Source organism: Protomyctophum bolini (assembly GCF_963924005.1).
Source record: "Protomyctophum bolini genome assembly, chromosome: 21".
NCBI classification, from domain to species: domain Eukaryota; kingdom Metazoa; phylum Chordata; class Actinopteri; order Myctophiformes; family Myctophidae; genus Protomyctophum; species Protomyctophum bolini.
This window is the reverse complement of record NC_137882.1, coordinates 8,659,794-8,680,410: the sequence shown is the minus strand read 5'-3', so window position 1 is coordinate 8,680,410 and position 20,617 is coordinate 8,659,794. Positions and strand designations below refer to the sequence as shown.

Sequence of the window (20,617 nt, the reverse complement as noted above, 5' to 3'; positions counted from 1 at the left end):
TTATGTATAGTAGCCTACTATATGTTTTTGTTCTCGCTCTGGATTAGGAGCGTCTGCTAAATGCCTAAATTGTCCTGCCTATATGGGCGTATGGGGTCCGTTTATGGTTATGTCGTAGCCTACTGTATATTCATTATATGTTCACACAAAGAAATATGATAGCAACCATGAGGTACATTAATTGTGCTTTTATAAGACCTATGGAATATTTGACCAATCAAAGACTGGAATAGGACAGTATTTTCAATTGTTACAAAAAGAATAATTACCGTATAAGACAGTGTATTGGTCAATATAGGAAAACATTGCAATTTCTAGTATCACTAAACGGCTCTCAAAGATAATAAATACATATAAACAGTATAGTATATGCATTGCAAATGAGTAAAATGAAAGCTCCCATGTGATTGGGCTCTGTTATTGTATGAGCAGGCCTAGTGGGAGTTAAGTAAGGTTGCTGCTGAAGAAGAGACCATTATACTCTGCAAGAAAACCCTGGTGGCCACCAGGGATTGTGTTCACACACACAAGCAGTTACTACTACTACTAGTATACTGTATCATGCAGCTGATGTGCTACAAAATTCTCTATTTTTGGATTTCGTTGCATCATCTTTGTATTACTGTAACACGTGCATTTACATAAGAAATAACTGGATGCCGCATAAACATTGGGAACCTTTCCATACATTTTGAGAATTTGAGTATGCGTTTAAAACCAGTTCCATGTAAATAACAAAAAAGTACTCTTAACAGGGTTTTTTTTAGGAGACTATATCAAAATGACAATACCGGTGTGTGCGTGTATATAAAAAATCAAAACTTGAGTGCGGAATGTTCTCAGAGGTAGAGGTCAGAGAGGTTTACGTTCTATTCTTTCTTGACAGTTTCTTGTCCCCCAAAGATGGGGTACTTTTTCTCCACCTCCGCCCAAGTCAAGATCCCACTGGCCAGATCTCGAACAATTCCTGGTAACTCATTGACCTGTGGACAGAGTGGTTTATACCTCAGTAAATGTAAATACCTTTGACTTGAAAGCAGTGGTGCAGTGGTACAATACTATTTGTATCGATATCAAAATGTACCAAAAGCAGAAAGTACTTGATATGCAGAATATGTCCCCATTTCACAAGTTTTCAAATGAATAAAATGTTGAAATTAGCAGATCTACAAGCACACAATGGGCATTGGGAGCTTGTAGATTAGCTATTTTCAAATGGCCGAAATGTATATAGGCCTGAAGTGGTAATTGTAGTAATTTTGTAGTAATAATCTAAATCTACAATGTAACTAGTAATTCAATTTCCAAATAATTGCAGTGGAGTAAAAAGTACAATATTTTTGACCCCTCTGTCACTCGGAACTATGTTTTTTGTGTCCATATCACTACGCCCAAAAAATTGTTCCATGTGATGGAGGGGTCAAAGTTGAACAAAAGTTGCGCTGATATTTTAGAAATGGGTCAATACAAATTACGTTAGTTTTGTGAATTAATTTACTTTTACTGCGTGGCCCCAGTGCCCCCCACAAAATGACAAACTACTTACCGGTAATATAAAACCAGAGCAGAACTCCCACCACGGGACTCAGGCAATCAATTAATACAGTTGCAACCACTACATTAATGGCAAGTATTTCATACAGCTTAAGTTATAAAAAAAAACGGAACTATCCCTTTAAAGTAGCTCACATTAAATGCACTTACAGTAGGGTACACGTTCTCACATGAATATGAACTGTCTTTACAATCCAAGATCATGACAGACATGATTTTTAGTTATCAGGTGTCCATGCAATGGAGTAAAAGTAAAATGTTCTTATTTTAAATGTACTGAAGTTAAAGTGAAAAGGTTGTGATGAAAATATAAACTGAAAGTATCTAGAGAGAATGAGATCCTCCCAAAAACTACTTGAGTATTGTAACAAAGTATGTGTACTTCATTACTTTACAACACTACCACGAAGAGACAGTCTTTAGTATAATAGGAATATGTATTATATAGCGGCATAATTGATTGGAATCAATCATATTATTTTGTGCTGTTAAAGCTGAGCTAAATGTTGAGCGTTGTGTAGTCACTGTAGTGTGTACCTCGGCTCTGATCTGTGTCATTGAGTCACGGTCTCTCAGAGTAGCCGTGTGAGGCGTCTTGTTCACTGTGTCAAAGTCAATGGTGATGCCAAAAGCCACCCCGATCTCATCCGTCCTGGCATAGCGCCTCCCGATGGATCCTGAAGAGTCGTCCACTTTGTGAGACACACTGTTTCTGGTCAGCGCCTCGGCTGGGAATACATTTAACAGAGAGAGGAAAAAGTAAAACGGAGGCTTTGATTCACACCTAGTACACAATATGTAAATATTGATTAGATAATTTATCTAAATTATTGAAATAAAAAAGCAATTATACAAATATTTTACAACATTTTGTAAAATATGAACGTTAATGAGTACAATAAATTAGTAAGATGAGATACCGTCACTACTCACATAATTCCCAGACAAAAGGCATGAACTCCTCTTTTTGGCTCAAAGGAAGGACAGAACATTTATATGGTGCCACCGTAGCTGGGAAGCTGAAAAACTGGAGAGCAGATAATGTCAGCTTTACTGGAAAGGAGCAACATACTAATTATTAGTTACATTAATAGTGTTCACTGAGAGTACACTGAGGGTGTAAAATACAATATAAATGCAACTGTAAAATATAAACGCTGACTTAGTAGTTATGTAATGAGTGTTAGAGTGTAATATAACATACAATAATTACGTTCTAGCTTGACAAAATATTGATGGATGAGGATATGGTTGTAGTTTACTGGGCATTTTAGTTCAGCTTCAAAGAAATCCTACCGTCCTTTGTTCATCACCGGCCCGGACACCGAATGAGTGCTCAAAGATGCAGTGCATGATTCTTCCGATGCCAAAGGACGGCTCGATTACATTGGGAACAATCTCCTCCACTGTGTGGGGAAAATGGAGAGCTGGGTTTTCCCACGAGAAAACAAAATGGTACAGGTCTTAGTCTGTGTTTGGAGTACTTTCTTACCATGCAAGGTCTTCTGGATCCTCTTTACACTGACCATGTCTTTGGTGAGACTGAAGGTTTTGCCTTCTGTCTCAAAGGAGAACTCCCTGTATAAAAAGCATAGTTGCCTTTACAGTTACCAATTATCCTTTTATAGCGGTGCAAAATATCGTCAACTAAAGTGGAAGTTACTTCACTTGTAGATCTAATATAACATTTAAAAAAAACATATCTCACAAAGGTAAGAAAGTTCATGGGCCACTGAAACCGACAATAACCACCTCAGTCAATATTCACCCTTTCTCAGTGAGTAGCTTCTCTTGGTCAGTAATGTAGCATTCATCACAGATCGCCAGGAACTCCAGAATTGCCTTGGCATTCTTCTTGTGTACCATGCCTATGGCTCCTTTGTTGGGTTCAAACTGTACAACATTTACGACCTTGTGTGAATATATTAAGGACAATGAAGTGGAATGGAAATGCAACATAGTACTTTACTACTTACATGACTTTTTATCCCACGATTTTGCAACCCAGTTTTTTTCACCCAGTGCCAATTATCTAATGTAATCCTGGACGCTACACTTCTCTGCCAACCTGGGGGAGGCTGCAGGACTGACCTCATGCCTCCTTCTATGCATGAGGAATCCAAGCTGCTTCTTTTCACCTGACAGGGGGGAATTTCCCTGGCCGGACGTAGCGTTATTCCGACCAGTTCCTTTCCCCTCCATCAGGCACCCTGGCTGGCCAAGGGGTGGTAGTTTTAGAGACTAGGATTACTGCATGTTTTTTTTTGTGCCACCGTGCCCCCTGTACTTAAATTACTTTGTAGGACACAGGGTGATGACTAAGGAATAATGTGGAACAGAACAGGGGGGAATTAAGTAATTGTACTAGTATTCCCACTACTGTGTTAATTAAACACAATCCTGTGAAAACCCTGCCTGCACCAACACCTGTTTGTTGATTGTGAGCTGCAGTTATCTAACAAGCACACAAACGGACAGGACCGACTACAATACCCTACTACCACATATTGGTACACATACATGGTAATTGACTCGGGATCATTAATTTGGGACACAGTGGACACTGGACAGAATATCTGAAACATACTGTAGGACATCACAGTTTGTCAGGTTCTCTGCATGGAAGGATATGGGTTCTTTCAGATGCTTCTCGGCCACTAGAGGGACCTTGGTGGCTCTTGAGTGACATGTGAGATCGTAACAAGAGCGGTCGGCACATCCTACAATCTCAATCCAGCCCTGATGGGGGAACAAAAAGTATGAACTATTATTAAATATAGGTATTGATATTTGTTTATAATTACAACCTAGTATAAGATAGCAAGGATGAACCTACGTAAGATGTTTTGGCCTCTGCATCCCAGCAGTCGCAGGCGTAATGGGCCATCTCATTCTCCATGTGCTGACGGAAGCGTACTTTCTCTTTAGACAAGCCCACCTTGATCAAATAGAGGTAGATTCTACCGATGAAGTAACCCAGCACAGAGTTGTTGATGACTCCCTGGAGACACGATCAGAGACAAACATTGTGAATTCTGTATTCATGCTTAACAGGCCATAATCACAAGCCTCCTTAATTAGTCTATGACGAGGATATTTCTTCACTATAGTCCAGCAGCCGGGGGCGTAGAGTGGGAAATTTGGTATATATATATTTTTTATTGGCCTAAAATATATACTGTACATACATTCATGAATCCACGGCTGTATATAGGGGGTTAACTTATGTGACCATGCCATTAACAACCTACCGGTGTGTATATAAGGGATAATTTCATTAATTAAGCTATGGCTGAATTGAGCCCAACGAGTGTTTTTCGTGCAAAACTATTGCTTGGAATGGATTTAGAATGATGAAAACCCCCTAGTTTTAACATGTCACATGTAAAAGCATAATGAAAGCATAATGAAATGTTGTAAATGTTGCCCATAGGTTGTTAATGGTATGGTGACATAATAGCCCCCTATAAAATAAATTGCTAAACGCTAACAGCCGGTCAGCACGTGGATTCATGACTGTATATATATATAGACAATATTTTAGGCCAATAAAAAAACAATATACAAAATTTCCCACTTCGAATCAAAAAAAGCCTGTTGGCTGCCGGACTACTATACCTGCTCCACAGCATCGCCCAGTCTCATGATGTGGGCTGACTGGCCACTGGTCTGGGCCTTGGAGGAGTACAGCAAGATCTCAAGGTTGGCCACATTGGAGAACTTGGGGTGGACCTTCTCAGTTGGATCCACAAAGTGCTCGATCTCAGCCATGGTGAACTCTCTGTACGGAGGAATGACAAATGTTTTATGCTGTACATTTAGAAAGCTATAAACCCATAATGATGTTTAGTGCTCTAGGTTTGCAGTTATAAATGGCAGACTTTGTTTGTTTCATGACTACCTAACACGGATGAGTCCAGAGCGAGGAGAGATCTCATTTCTGAAGGAGTTACCAATCTGAGCTGCACCAAAGGGAAGCTTGCCCTGGTTGAACTCTAACAGACGCTTGAAGTTAAGGAACATTCCCTGGGCAGTTTCAGGCCTCAGATATCTGTAAAATTAAAAAAAGTGTAATACAATGAATGAAGGTAAATCAATATGATGCAGGCTATGGTCCCATCCTTCAGGCTGGTCTATTTTGTAGCATGCTTTGTTGTTGTGTTGTGATGATCCATACCCTAGCATGTTCCCCGCTGGGCCAATGGATGTTTGGAACATCAGGTTGAAGGAGGTTGGTGGTGTAAGGCCATTTCCAGTTGAGGGAGATTTCACATTATATTTCGCAAAGAGATCTGCCAACTGTTGCTGAGAATAATTGTCCATCTGAAACGGAGAAGCCGAAAACATGTTGACATGTCAGCAGATGTCAGGGAAGAGCAGAACATATCTTTTATCTCAGAGCTGTGGGGTGAAAGGATGCTTGGAGTGAGGCGGTTATTAATATTCTATGGCTCTACTCCTTCAAATAGACATGCGTTAGCTGTAGTATATGTTATTAATTAACCAGTATATAGGTTATTAAGTTTCACTTCGCGTAAAGGCTTTGGACTTTTGCAGCTTCGACATAAGTGTGTGTGTGTGTGTGTGTGTGTGTGTGTGTGCATGTGTGCGTCAGACCTGAGTGATGACATCCTCCATCTCTTCTGCCTTCTCCACTGAACATTTGTTGTCTATCAGTTTTTTCAAGTGAGCTGTGGTTAGACACATTTAGCAACTTTATTTAGATTTGGCAACTGACTCAGGCAGATGTTTAGCTTAACCCATTTAGGCCTGACCTCAAAATTTAAAAATAATCTTCTAAATCCTCCAGTTTTCTGAAATAAATATTTTCACGATTTTTCAAAGATCGCAGGCCTACAAGCTCGTAGTATTTTTCAATCGCTAAATTATAACATGATGTTTAAAACACCAAAAGGGGTTCCCGCCCAAAATGGGTTTTAACTAACATACTGTATAGTAAAGTTTATTTTCTTTGAAGTGTCCCTTTAAGCACAACAATCTTTGACTCAAGTCTTTGGTTTGGTTTAGGACTGAAGGGTCTGAGCTGGTGATGTGACGTCAGCTGATTCTCAGTAACGGCAGACTTGAAAAACCCACCACTCAACTTCCCACCTGACCTAACACCGGAGGCTAAATAACTTGCTGACAGGTTAAATCATGCCCACTAGAGATCCCCTTGTTAAAAACTTAGTAAATATTATTAGTATATATATATATATATATATATATTAGTAAATATTCAAATAAAAGACAGTTCGGCAGAATTTGTCATTGTTAAAATGCCCAGCTGATGATGTCTGATGTGATCCTATTGTGTTGGACAATTTATGAAATAGACACTCCCAGCTGCCTTTTGGCCTATAAGTTGGGCTTTCTTGAAGAAACATTGCTCATTCTCTTCCCCATCTGGGCTGTACACTGACATGAGATGTCTAGGCCTAGGTCTTACTAATATAGGTAGGAACAGTAGGATGATAAAAGGTCCTGGGCTGCACTAGACTAGAACAACATTATGGCTTTAGAGAGAACATAATTATTCACCTTTAAGGAGGTGATCAGCACGAAAGCATTCCCCAGTCTTGTCATCTTTCACCATGTAGTCAGCAAATTTGTCCACATGCCCTGATGTCCTGTAAAGGATCATTTGTTAGTTATACTTTATTGTTCAATACAGACATAATTGGCCGTGTTTGGGGAAGGGCAGGGAAATATCTGTCGCTGCGAGTGAGTCATAGTCATACAGGTTGCTGTGGGTGCCTGTTCAGTGGTAGCCTGGCTCCAGAGTCCAGACTCACTCCGCCGAGTCACTGAGTGGACTTCAGTCTGACATTCAGGCTATACTATACGGTAGTTCACTGGGGGTGGGGGGGCAGAACTGGGAAGAATAGCGTGTCTCTCCACTAGAGGTTCTCTGATCAGGTTTTTTTTAGACTGATCCCGATCATCGATTGTTTTTTCTCACGATCGGCCGTTTCCAATATTATTTATTATAAAACCCACGTCAAAATGATTCCCTGTGTGTGTGTGTGTGTGTGTGTGTGTGTGTGTGTGTGTGTGAGGAGGAAGGGGAGGATGTTTAGGCCTGTCACAAAGATGCAAAATGATATACTACTACTGTATATATCTGATTGACTTTTATCGATCGGAGCACCTCTACTCCACATGAGCTACATCCTCCCAGTGAAACGCCTCACTGTCAGGTGAAAATAAGTGGCTTGCGAGTACACGGGGGAAGTGGGGAGACAAGACACTGCTGACTGATGGTACTTACTTGAGGACAGGCTCTGGGGTCAGCATGCAGCAGTCGATTTCCAATATTTGCTCCTCCTGGATGAAGTGCTGCCTCCAGGTTTGCAGGATGTTGTTCTTCAGGGCACAGCCCACAGGGCCAAAGTCATACAGACCGCTCACACCTGAGCAACAAGCAGGTTCTATTGGGCTACATTGGCAGTATACCTTAAATGCTTTTTTAAGATGTAGTTCAAGTGACACATTCGGATGCTCCTTTATTATTGATTTAGAATTTGTGTGATCTTTTACCTCCATAGATGGCAAATGCCTGGTCATAGAAGAATCTCCTCTTCAAGGTATCTTCCATCTTTGATCTGTCCACCGTGTCATCTTTGGGTTGCAAAGCCAGCTCCTGGAGATTTAAGAATGGATGAATTATTCATACAGTAGACAGCTTATGGCATTATTGAAAACTTGGGCAATCAATTCTAATTTAAAGACGATCTGCATAGCCTAGGCCCTATACAGCTGACATTAACGTTCTCATTTCTGACAAATTTACTGTGAAAAGGAGGAAATATAGGTTTGTAATGTGAACCTCACCTTGGCTTCAAGGATTCTCTTCCGTGCTTTCAACTCTGCAACTGCTTTACTGATGTCTGCTTCAGAGGAACCCTGCTCTCTCATTTCATGCAGCAAATCACCCTTGGGAAAAGAAAAGTTTTTTCTCAAGTATTTACTGTCTATGACTATGTCTGTCATAGAGATGTATTTTATCGGTTTTGACATTTGGAGATACAGTAAAGTAAGTCAAGACTTCTATACATCTATTATAGTCTTCATCCACAGGTGTAGTTAAATTATTTCCCAAAAATCATACATTTAATTTGTAATTTAGTTGTCAGCTCACCTGTTTCCTTACTGCCTCTCTCAGAGGAGCCAGAACCTCTTCCATCTTGACAAAAAGGCACAGGTAGCGTAGCCTACTACTACTACTACTACTACAACTCAACTGTGACTGAGTTCAGTTGGACCTGGAGATTGTCTCATGCATAAGCACTGAGCAGAAGGAGGGAGTGGCGCATTGCCAGCAGTAAATCGTAGTCTCTGTAACCGGTCCTTTTGTTGCATCATCCATGAAGAAAAAATAGGAGAAACAGGTTAACTGCTGTCAGGTTACTGTGCCAGCCCACAGGGGGCACTGTGCACCCATCTTCCAACTGCGTAAAGCCATAGAGAGCTATGCGTAAAGCACGATTCATAACTTTATCATACCAGGTTGTAATGTCTCGCGTCGAAAATACAGGCATACAAGCTCACACGTTATCGATTTACAAGCTATGCAGCTTGTAGGTTGAGGTTGACATTATGCAGTAATGTCAAGCTTTTAAGCAACTCTTGACACATGAGATCTTGACACAAGCGTTTTGAGTGCATACTGTCTCTCTCTCTCTCTCTAGCCCCTTTGGTTTTAGCTCTTTTGGTTTCTTGGTGATGGAATTCTACTGAAGGGGTGGCATTGTTAATAGCCAACTCTATATTCTATTATTAACCATGACAGTTGTCAGTGTGTCAGATCATGTCAAGCCTTTCACTTTCAGTTGTGCCTTAAGACATAATAGGAATACTTGTTGGGACACTGATTTAATTTAACGTGATCTAACCTAATTAACTACAGCACAATATTTGAAAGGCAACCAAACCATGCATGTTTGCCATAACACTCCATTATGGTTAGAAACAATAGAAAGTGTTATGTCCATAATACCTACTGTATAACCTTTTATCAAAAATGGGTAGTGGTTAAGAGAAACTGATGCCTGACCTCATAAAGTAGTCAGATGTATGATGGCTGTTGATGAGATACTATAAAAGGCTTAAGTTACAGTAACTTATTTACACATTATGGCTATAATTTACGGTTTAGATTTAAATTTCAGGGCACGTTGTCTGAACTTGTCTCTCACTGTCTTTTGGTTTCACTGTGATGGATTAATTATCATCAGTGTATGGACTTTGAAACCAAACCTATATATTTCTATATCAGGACAGGCCTTGTTCTGGTGTTTTGGCTGAGTGCCAGACATTAAACCTTTCACTTTCAGTCTTTTAGTTTTTTTGTGTGACACCCCCTGGTCACCCACAAGCCAATTTTAACAAAGATGTCTATTACTGATTTAACAATTAGAAATGCTTGGAAGTTGGACACACTGTTCTTTAAATTTAATTAAAAAGGTCTGTTGTCTCAAAGGCTTTTGTAGGACCTAGACTGGGAGGCATAGCCCTGAATCTTAATGTTCACACATCACCCTAACCCAGGGATACTCAAATAGATTTACCTGTGGGCCACATTACAAAAATGGCAAGGGGCCAGGGGCCAGTAGATAAAATGACGACATTAATGATACTTGATAACTTCTCTCTTTCAATTGCTTTATTTTCGCAAAATGTATCAAAGTACAATGTGCAAGCTGTCTGCCTGCCTGTCTATGAGTAGCTGTCTGTCTGCCTGCCTGCCTGTCCAATTGTCCATGAGTAGCTGTCTGTCTGCCTGTCTGAGTAGCTGTCTGCCTGCCTGCCTAATTGTCCATGAGTAGCTGTCTGTCTGCCTGTCTATGAGTAGCTGTCTGCCTGCCTGCCTAATTGTCCATGAGTAGCTGTCTGTCTGCCTGTCTATGAGTAGCTGTCTGCCTTCCTGCCTGTCCAATTGTCCATGAGTAGCTGTCTGTCTGTCTATGAGTAGCTGTCTGCCTGCCCAATTGTCTGAGTAGCTGTCTGTCTGTCTATGAGTAGCTGTCTGCCTTCCTGCCTGTCCAATTGTCCATGAGTAGCTGTCTGTCTGTCTATGAGTAGCTGTCTGCCTTCCTGCCTGTCCAATTGTCCATGAGTAGCTGTCTGCCTGCCTGTCCAATTCTCCATGAGTAGCTGTCTGTCTGCCTGTCTATGAGTAGCTGTCTGACTGCCTGCCTGTCCAATTCTCCATGAGTAGCTGTCTGTCTGTCTGCCTGTCTATGAGTAGCTGTCTGCCTGCCTGCCAGCCAGCAAGTTGGTTAACAGAAAATAAATTGTTATGGCTGAGTAAAATAAAATACAATAAACACAATTTGCCTGAAAATAGATTACCCAGCTATGACCTTTTTCATGAAAAAAAATGAGTAGTGATATGGCTGACTGAGTAAAATAAAACAATCTACCTGAAAATAGATAGCTATAAGTGAAGAGCCATTTCCGCAATTTCCATTTCCGCAATTTCCATTATTTCCGCAATTTCCATTTCCATTTCCAACTATTAATGGCAGCTGGGTTTCATCATTCAAATAAAATAGAATTCTGTCCGTTTAGCTATAAAATTATGTCAGGGAATAGGGATACACAGTATGTCTTTCATTTGCATTGGATCTCCCCCCCCCCCCCCAAGCTTTTATTTTCGTTCGAGTAATAGTACAACTCTAATAGTATTACTTATAATAATGTAATTAAAGATAACTTCATTCAGATTTATTTATTTTTTTCATTTTCCAGATTTTTTTTCCTTTTTTTTAGATTTTCATTGGTGGGCCAGTCATAATGGTCCCGCGGGCCTGATGTGGCCCGCGGGCCTGAGGTTGAGTATCACTGCCCTAACCTCTCTAGCAGAATGGAAGTTATTGATATTCTTTGAGTCTATTATCCAACCTAAATTGGCTGACTTGCAAGAAGTTGTACCGTAGTCAAACAGCTGCTTGTTTGACCCTTTTTCCGGCGACTTAACATTTGAAACGTCCTAATATTTGAGCGGCGGAATGAAGAGTTCAACAGTTTTACTTCTTACTGGAAACAAACTTTGAAGTTCTTCTGGATTTCTTTCCAGTTCCCCACTGGTGTAGTAAGAGAATAAATTACTTTATAATATTGATTATTGGGTGGTGCTTTGTAGACAGATAGACCTAGATTACAGAACCGCTACCTGTAGAAATAGTATCAACATTGCACTACACCATCATAAGTACACTACACCAGATGAGTGTTAACACTCACTTGACATAATTAGCTTTGTCACAGGCTTTCTCCTATGAGAATACATGGATTAGAACTGTCATACCACCTAGTATCCTAGGAACATTCTCTGTACCAGGAGAGCATGTGTTTCAAGGAACAATATTCTTTGTGGTATCGTGCTTCAGAAACTTGACACATACTATGATTACAAGCCCATGTCCAGTTAAGTGCTGGTTGTGTTTAATAAATTCAAATTGCCTGAAATCTGGAATGGTGAAAGCCTTCTTTCACACAAGACTCAATAACATTGACAGGTGGTCTCCCTTTTAACGTATGATTATACATAACACTGAATTTCGGTGAATAAGTTGTTCTAACACAATAAGGACATCCTCTGTGCAGTCAAGTCAATCAGTTGCTTGTCAAATTACAGTTGCAAGACTCTTCCTGCGGGTTCATATGCAAAACGTCTCTAGGTATTCATAGGCCCGACAGGCAGATTAGTGTGAAGTTTATTCTTCAGTGTCTTTCTTGCTGGTCTCCTGTCCTTCAAAAATAGGGTACTTCTCACAGACGTTTCCCCAAGTCAAGGTGCCGTTGGCCAGATCTCGGATAATCTCGGGCAACTCACTGACCTAAGAAAAGAGGCAAAGTAGTTTGTTTATTTTTAGATTAGTCTATTCTAAACAAACGAACAAAGATTTTCGTAATTGTATTTTCTTCTGATAACCTGAAACTACATTATCAGACGATAACTTTATGCAAGTTGCACAAAAACATTAATACAAATGTGTCTCTCTTCTTTATCAACCCAGACTCTTCTCTTACACACAGCTTTACCGTTTGATAATCGATTCAACAATCAATATAAATTTTCACTACAACCAAAACCATTTTGAGCTTGCCAAGAGCTGCCAGCACTGATGTGACCAACAGACGGTAGTTCAATACATAAATTAGGTTGTGTTGTCAACTTTTCCCTGGTATGTTATATTTGCACTAAAGTGAGTCCTGAATGTTTGCATAATTTGTCAGCAGTTAAATAGGAATTGTTTGTTTCTTGGCACCTGATGCCAAGGAAGAGCATAGAAGGGAAGTTGCCCTTCAACAGTATGAAACCAAGTTGTGATGGCAAGAGGTTTAATGAGCCTTGTATCTGCAAACTCAACCCCTTTAAATGCCAATGAGAGTAAAATCCATGTGTACCTCGGCTCTGATCTGTGTCATTGAGTCACGGTCTCTCAGAGTAGCTGTGTGAGGCGTCTTGTTCACTGTGTCAAAGTCAATGGTGATGCCAAAAGCCACCCCGATCTCATCCGTCCTGGCATAGCGCCTCCCGATGGATCCTGAAGAGTCGTCCACTTTGTGAGAAACACCGTTTTTGGTCAGCGCCTCGGCTAGGAGTAGGGGGGATGAGAGAGAAAACCAGTGAGTGACAACATGGTACGAGTATGTTTTTTATTTTTCGCTGGTAAAAACAAATATCATGATCATTATGCTGGCACTTACATAAATCCTTCACGAAAGGCACAAATTCCTGATTTTGACTCAAAGGAAGGACGGAGCATTTATATGGAGCCACAGTGGCAGGGAAGCTGAAATACTGAAAAAACAAATCAGTGTCAGTATGGAGGGAATAGAATACTCGGAAAACGGTATTCAAGAACTAGTAGCACTGTTGAACGTCTACTCTCGTTAATATTGCTTACTTACCGTTCTTTGTTCGTCACCTTCTCTGACTTGGAATGTGTGCTCGAAGATACTATACATTATTCTGCCAATTCCAAACGAGGGCTCAATTACATTAGGAACAACCTCCTCCACTGCAAAAATAAATAAAAAGTTAGTCGTCTCTCATTCACCCTTCGTTACTTCTTAACCCAATACACCGTCACTTAATGCCATGCTGCAAGCTTTGCTTCTGCTGTTTTTGCTTTTTGTCACTGGCACAAAACATTTTCAGCAGCCAAATGCATACAATTTGGGGGTCCTTGGCACGAAAACTACTGATTTAGAAGTTACTGCACAGTATTGGGTAATCATTCAACTCACCATGCAGTGTCTTCTGGAAGCGTTTTACACTGACCATGTCCTTTGTGAGTTTGAAAGACTTTCCTTCAGTCTCGATTGTAAACTCTCTGTAAGAAACACATGAGATTATTGATATCATAATTTAAGAAGTCACACAGATTATCAGCCCCGATATAATCAAGATTGTCATCACTCACCCATTTTCACTGAGTAGCTGCTCCTGCTCCGTAATGAAGCACTCATCACACACAGCAAGGTACTCCATCGCTAGCTTGGCATCCTTTTTGTAGGCCTTGCCCAGGGCCCCTTTGTTGGCCTCAAACTGTACAACATTTACAACCTTGTGTGATGATGTTAAGGGGAACAACAGAGGAATTAAGAGGCAGTTTAGCATTCCTAATAAAAGGTTAAAAGATTTATTATGCTCTAACTGGTGTGTTGGCATAAGCAGGAGTTTAAAAGGATATGGGCTCCTTCAGAGGCTTCTCAGCAACCAGAGGGACCTTTGTAGCCCGTGCGTGGCATTGGAGATCAAAACATGAACGATCAGCGCATCCTACAATCTCTATCCATCCCTGCAGGGGACACAAACAAAGATGAGCAAAGACAATTTACAGACAACTTACATTTAGATGCATCCATTAGTTGACCATACTGACACAAGCGGCCATTTTACTGTAACATCATACTCAAGGGAAAACCCCACCCAGGCGGGATATGATGATTATGCAAAATGGCAACTGTGTGAATATGGTCAATGGAGAAATATTGCAAAAGCACCAAGGAGGACCTACGTAAGAGGTTTTGGTCTCTGCATCCCAGCAGTCACAGGCATAATGGGCCATCTCATTGTCCATGTGCTGACGGAAGCGTAGCTTATCTTTGGAAACACCAACTTTTGTGAGATAGAGGTAGATCCTACCAATGAAGTATCCCAGGACGGAGTTATTGATTACTCCCTAAAACAGACAGAACATTGACATCAGATTGGTTTCCCCGAAGGCAGCATTATGACCAATATGAATTATTGAAGTATTTATTATTATTATTTATTAACAGTTTGCAGAATGGGTACATTTCAAATGAAAGCACAACTCAATACAAAAACTGTTACTGTGGACAACACACTGGTAAAGCATTACACTTGTTTACAACAGGGTCCACCGTTTTCAATTCAGAACATTTAGAGATGTACAAATTTAAAAGGGGAAAAAACATATAGTAAGGGGGTGGGGGGCCATCAAATGGATTTTTCCACAATGTCCCGAAGGTAATCTCAGTAATAAGTACAGCATGTCATTACCTTGTCCACAGCATCACCAAGCTTCATGACGCAGGCTGACTGGCCACTGGTCTGGGCCTTGGAGGAGTACAGCATTATATCCAGGTCTCTTACATTGCAGAATTTAGGGTGGACCTTCTCAGTCGGGTCCACAAAGTGCTCGATCTCAGCCATGGTGAACTCTCTGTAAGAGAATCGGGTTTAGGTCTTGTATGAGCATAACCATGTGAATCAGAGTGTGCAGTGCGTCTCCACAGAAGCACTCACCTGACACGAATGAGTCCTGAGCGGGGAGAGATTTCATTCCTGAAGGAGTTGCCAATCTGAGCAGCAGCAAACGGAAGTTTTCCCTGGTTAAACTCCAACAGACGTTTGAAATTGAGGAAGATTCCCTGAGCGGTTTCGGGCCTCAGATAGCTGAAAATTTGGATTCATTCACTTAATTGCCAGATAACACGTACAAGACAAGCCTTCCAAAATCAATGTTTGTTTACAGTGTTTATATTCGTTTTTTACCCTTTCATATTGCCTGATGGCCCAATGGATGTCTGAAACATCAGGTTGAAGGCGACGGGGGCGGAGACGTCATTTCCTGAGGTGGGCGACTTGACGGCGTATTTCACAAAATAGTCAGTCAACTCTTGCTGGGTGAAGTTGTCCATCTGGAAATCAAACACAAACAAACTCAAGATTGTTACATCATCCCACATACAGAATGTTGCTCATGATTCCCTTCAAGACCACTCGTCTTCAGTTGTACTGACCTGAGTGATGCATTCCTCCATCTCAGCCTTCTTCTCTGCAGCACACTTCTTATCAGACATCAGCTTCTGGAGGTGGGCTGTGGGATGCATATAAAGAAAGAACAGTTTGGCTTTCTCTTAATTTTGTGTAGCATGCCTTTTATATCTAGGGCTGGATGAAGATGACTAGTTTCTAAATGGAAAAATCAAACACAAAAAGCGAACGTAGGGCCATCGAGCATCTGTAGCAGACACGTTTTGTGGAGTTTCCGACACGTGTTGGTGGTAGTAAGACATTAACAGCCAGGGTTCAATCACTCAACTGTCTGGGCTTACTGAATCAGGCCCGTAGGCGTAGGGACTCGGAGTTGGGGAGGGAGAGCTGTCTGTTCAGCCTGAGCAAGCCATAGCACAAGAATAAGCAGCAAGCCAACAACAAATGTGGTAGTGTGACTTCTGACTTGTCATTCACAATGTAGCCACGCCATAAATCAAGCATACAATGTTACTTTAAATGGGGCCATCATTTACAAAATAGGCAGACTTCATTAGGAAAGATGTTAGAGGTAATGAATCAAAAGAGAACTATAGGGTCATTTTCCCATTGACTAACATCGCAATCAGGTTCATGCTGTAAGGATAAAGTCTTTGTAGGAGAAAAAAATACTTTTTGCAGCATGAATGCCACAAAAATGATGGAAAACACTAGTCAGAAAAATCTAAACTTTCACATTTTCAAATAGCAAGTAACTTAAAAGACAGACTGAAAATCCCTCCCGAGTGCTCTGTCCACGAGCTTTGGCATTGCTCCAACCCCTGTCATGCCAGATATGTTGTATTCTTATGGGAATCCAGTGTGATCCTTGCTGATCCTGCAGTTTCCCTTTTCCCTCAGGCACATCACTGATATTCCAGCTTAGCCAACTAGCAGAGGCCTCACACAACAAGACTATAGTATCCACTCTTGATGAAATACTGAACATTAACTCGACTGAATTTCTGAAGATCCTACCCTTCAGGAAAGGGTGCAAGCGAGTGAAACAAGGATTTACTTTCTAAAGCCGAGAAGTGGCCAATGAAACCCAAGTCTGAGTAAACTCAATGGAATACAGGCAGACTGGCTTACCTTTGAGGAGATGGTCAGCCCTGAAGCATTCACCATTCTTGACATCTTTCACCATGTAGTCAGCAAACTTCTCCACATGTCCTGAGGTCCTTGGGAAATGCATAAATTATTATGTAGGCCTGAAAAGGGATTTATGAATGACATTCATCATACATCATAATGATCGGCACCACTCCAAGTATTGATTATTTGTCAGACAATGTAGTGTAACATTTTTATTTATTTTTTCAGGTCTGAACGCAGCTTTAGAGATGCTCCAATAATCGGCCACCGATCGGCCTGGATACATTGATTTCACAAGCAAGAATGAAATTCAGGTTCCAGTTTGAAACCAGACAACCATTGCTTTAACAAGGAACCAGTGTGGTGCACTTACTTGAGGACATTCTCTGGGGTGAGCATGGTGCAGTCGATCTCCAGAATCTGCTCCTCCTGGATGAAGTGCTGCCTCCAGGTTTGCAGGATGTTGTTCTTCAGGGCACAGCCCACAGGGCCAAAGTCATACAGACCGCTCACACCTGAGGAATATTACTGTAGGGTAACAGAGTTGTCTGTGTGTGTGTGTGTCATTAATCTTGTTTTAGATTTAGGGGCCGTGTCCACATGAAGCGTTTGCGTGACGGAGCACTTTGGATTGATGACATGTCCAGAGCACTACACACAGGGTTGGGATCCGGAACCGGAGGAACCCGGATCCAACATTTAGGAACCGGAATCTGTTCCATCAAATTCAGAACAGTTACCTGAACCGGTTTTAATCACACTTTCAGAGCCGGTATGTGGACTTCAATGTCTGTTATACAATTATAATTCTGGTGGCTCTCTTTATCATTTCTAGGCCACCACTTGAGTGTACAAATGGAACCTAGTGGACCCCATTTGTACACTCTCAGAGATACAGACCTGTAAGGGTCCATTTGGACCTTTTTGAGAGGGAATTATTCAAATCCTAAAAGGATCCCAACCGAGACCCCTCTGCTCAATGATTGTTAGCGTGTCTTCCTAACCATCCTCTGCGCAGGAACCTCTCCAGAAAACAGAAGAAAGCATAGTGCCAAAAGAACGCTGGACGCCGAGAGCACTGAAATGCAATGCTCCACGCTAGGAAGATGAGCGTTCCAGCGTGTCTTTACCATAGAAATGCATGGCAGAAAATCACTGGTAGCTCAAAAATGCTTTGGGGCCCACGGTTCTATAGTTTTCTTACCGCCATAGATGGCAAAGGCCTGGTCGTAGAAGAATCGCCTCTTCAAAGTGTCTTCCATCTTGGTTCTGTCAACAATGTCATCTTTGGGCTGCAAGGCCAGTTCCTAAGAAGATATTAACAGTTGTGGCACAGTCTGTCAACTAGCCAAATTGCATCCATCATTGCATACCCCTTATGGCTAAACTTGTTAGGCATCCTTTGAAAACATTTTAAAATAGTTCAAATAGCCGAGCTACAAGCTCACAATGTGTCGATGTAAATTAAACAAATAAATGTACAACCCTTAAGTCAATATATACAGTATGTACTGTATATAGGGTTTAAGTTGTTAACCGATTTACTCAGCAAGAAATATTGACTGACCTTGGCCTCAAATGTTCTCTTCCTTGCTTTTAATTCAGCAACAGCTTTAGCGACGTCTACATCAGGGGCGCCTTCATCTTTCATTTTGCGCACCAAATCTCCCTAAAACAAAAGAAAAAAAAAACATAGATGGAAACTAGACATCATGGAGGAAAAACCATAGAAACATTTTAGCCGCAAGCAACTTAGATGCTATAATGCTATCTAGCATCAAGTTGCAATACCCATTAACAAACCATGACAGCCCATTCATTGAAACCAAAAAGTGCCATCTCATTGTATTGCAGATGATTTTGAGTTTGGAAGCGCTCATTGGAAATCACTCAATGGTCCTGCGTAGTGCGTACCTGTACTACCTGTTTTTAAAATGTTTTCGAAATTGCTCAATGCAGGAGGCAACAGGACCTTGCAACTCAAACACAAAATAATCACCTGCATACAGAATTTGACAGTATCTTGATTCTTGACAGATACAAAGAGGATAACCCAAGCTTTTCTTACAGCTGCTGCAATAGTGTATACATAAATGTTTAATACAATCAGAACCAATGGGACTTGAATGGGCCATCAAGGGTTCAGGGTTGGTAACTTGGTAATATTGCAACTTAAATATCAGCATTAGCATTAAAGCTATGCGAGCAAATAGACACATTTAATATGACTATTGTCTACATTCGGTTTAATGTAGCTCTGGTCCAAATCCAACGCATTAGAGCTAGATTTTAATGTATCCTTCCAGGCTGCTGCTATCACAGCATGTTTATGATTTAGACTAGCTCTCTAGTCTTGATGCAAGACTGTGACCGTCTTCTGATCCAAAGCTATGAGCTCTCTAAACCAGTGTAGGCTACACTGTCTAGTGTCTACACAGTCACAGAGATCCAATCATCAGATAAAATCCTCAGTGAGCGCAGCTTTAACACTGTTATTTTACAGATTTTACTGTGTGTAGCAGGCAGCACCAACACACACACACACACACACACACACACTTCTTCTGAACCCCACCCAGTCCACTCCACAGATGTGTGTCGCACAGTCAGACAGCAACACGCAGCGTGCTGAAACGTGGCGATAGAGAAACTACCAAATGTCAGCTAACGTTGCCGGCTAACACCCACGCAGGCTAACTAAACTCCAGGCTTCATTCAAATTGACTATTTATCACTAGCATTCATTCAAGTATTGAACCACCACCACAGTGCTAAAAAGGTTGTGTGACTGTGACATAACAAACCATCCACATCTCATACAAGGGCAGGACGGTAAACTATACCGGCCCCGGGGATTTACCTGTTCTTTGACTGCCACCCGGAGCGGGGCCAGAACCTCTTCTATGTTACCATCCATGGTGTGGTTTTGTTGTCCTTCGGGGGAGACTAGCTGCTGCTGCTGCGACCAAAAGTCCTTGTTGTGCTTCTTCCTCTTCCGCGAGCAGACCGACAGTGAGAAGGGTCTCTGGTGGCGGGGCGAGGCTCTCTGCGGCGGGCAGAACAAGTTGGAGGAGATGGTAGTGGTGCTCCGGGTCCTCAGCAGTGCTGATGTTGCGCTACGGAGCAGAAGCATATGGTTGGCCACCACAGCGCGGTGCCAAAAGAATGATGAAATCTCTGCAGCTAGGTACATGGCGCTGCCGCTCCGTGCAAGCACTTTCGCCACGCAATTTTGGTAAATGTATGCGCTTGGTGATGTCGGAGCAGATTCGAAGAATGTGATGATCGATTTTTTACTTTTCAACTTTTTGTATATTTCTATTTAAATTGACCACTTACACCCCTCAGAGTTTGTCTGTGCTATTTTTGGGCTAACGGCGCCGGCCGCGGTTCAAATGGTTAAAACATTTAAAGTAAACGTTATGGTAATTTATATTGTAGAAATGAACAAACTTATTTATTTGATTGAAATCAGTAGGCTGCCTGTATTAACCTATGGTTTTAACTAGAAATTATTTGGTGCAAAGAAAATCTAGGTTTCTCTAGACTACGCTCCAAGCGAGTCGTGGGTTCGATTCCCATGTAGTGGTTATGATGATGAAATGAAATTATATAGATATAAAGGGGACAAGGTGTTAAAATTATATAATTTTACAATATTGTGATGCA

The 20,617-nt window shown here is 41.3% G+C and overlaps 2 protein-coding genes across 2 annotated transcripts; both read right to left on the bottom strand.

Annotated features, from left to right (window-relative positions):
• Positions 1-869: 869 nt before the first annotated feature.
• On the bottom strand, positions 870-8,837 carry LOC308336141 (glycine--tRNA ligase-like; the record flags this gene model as incomplete). The annotated part of the gene is made up of 17 exons (XM_080793400.1): positions 8,696-8,837; positions 8,389-8,490; positions 8,095-8,197; positions 7,826-7,967; positions 7,096-7,184; positions 6,172-6,245; positions 5,732-5,877; positions 5,456-5,605; positions 5,173-5,335; positions 4,391-4,555; positions 4,186-4,293; positions 3,323-3,468; positions 3,047-3,132; positions 2,851-2,960; positions 2,488-2,581; positions 2,092-2,282; positions 870-983 (listed from the first exon to the last, which is right to left on the bottom strand). Exons 1-17 carry the CDS (start codon positions 8,738-8,740, stop codon positions 870-872), a joined length of 2,028 nt encoding a protein of 675 aa, XP_080649526.1. The 5' UTR covers positions 8,741-8,837.
• Positions 8,838-11,968: 3,131 nt separating this feature from the next.
• LOC308336595 (glycine--tRNA ligase-like) lies at positions 11,969-20,100 on the bottom strand. Its single transcript, XM_080794015.1, has 17 exons — positions 19,809-20,100; positions 18,516-18,617; positions 18,153-18,255; positions 17,322-17,463; positions 16,946-17,034; positions 15,841-15,917; positions 15,593-15,738; positions 15,344-15,493; positions 15,098-15,260; positions 14,589-14,753; positions 14,263-14,369; positions 13,992-14,138; positions 13,816-13,901; positions 13,477-13,586; positions 13,273-13,366; positions 12,970-13,160; positions 11,969-12,398 (listed from the first exon to the last, which is right to left on the bottom strand). Exons 1-17 carry the CDS (start codon positions 20,079-20,081, stop codon positions 12,276-12,278), a joined length of 2,268 nt encoding a protein of 755 aa, XP_080650141.1. The 5' UTR covers positions 20,082-20,100; the 3' UTR covers positions 11,969-12,275.
• Between the last annotated feature and the right edge of the window lie 517 nt (positions 20,101-20,617).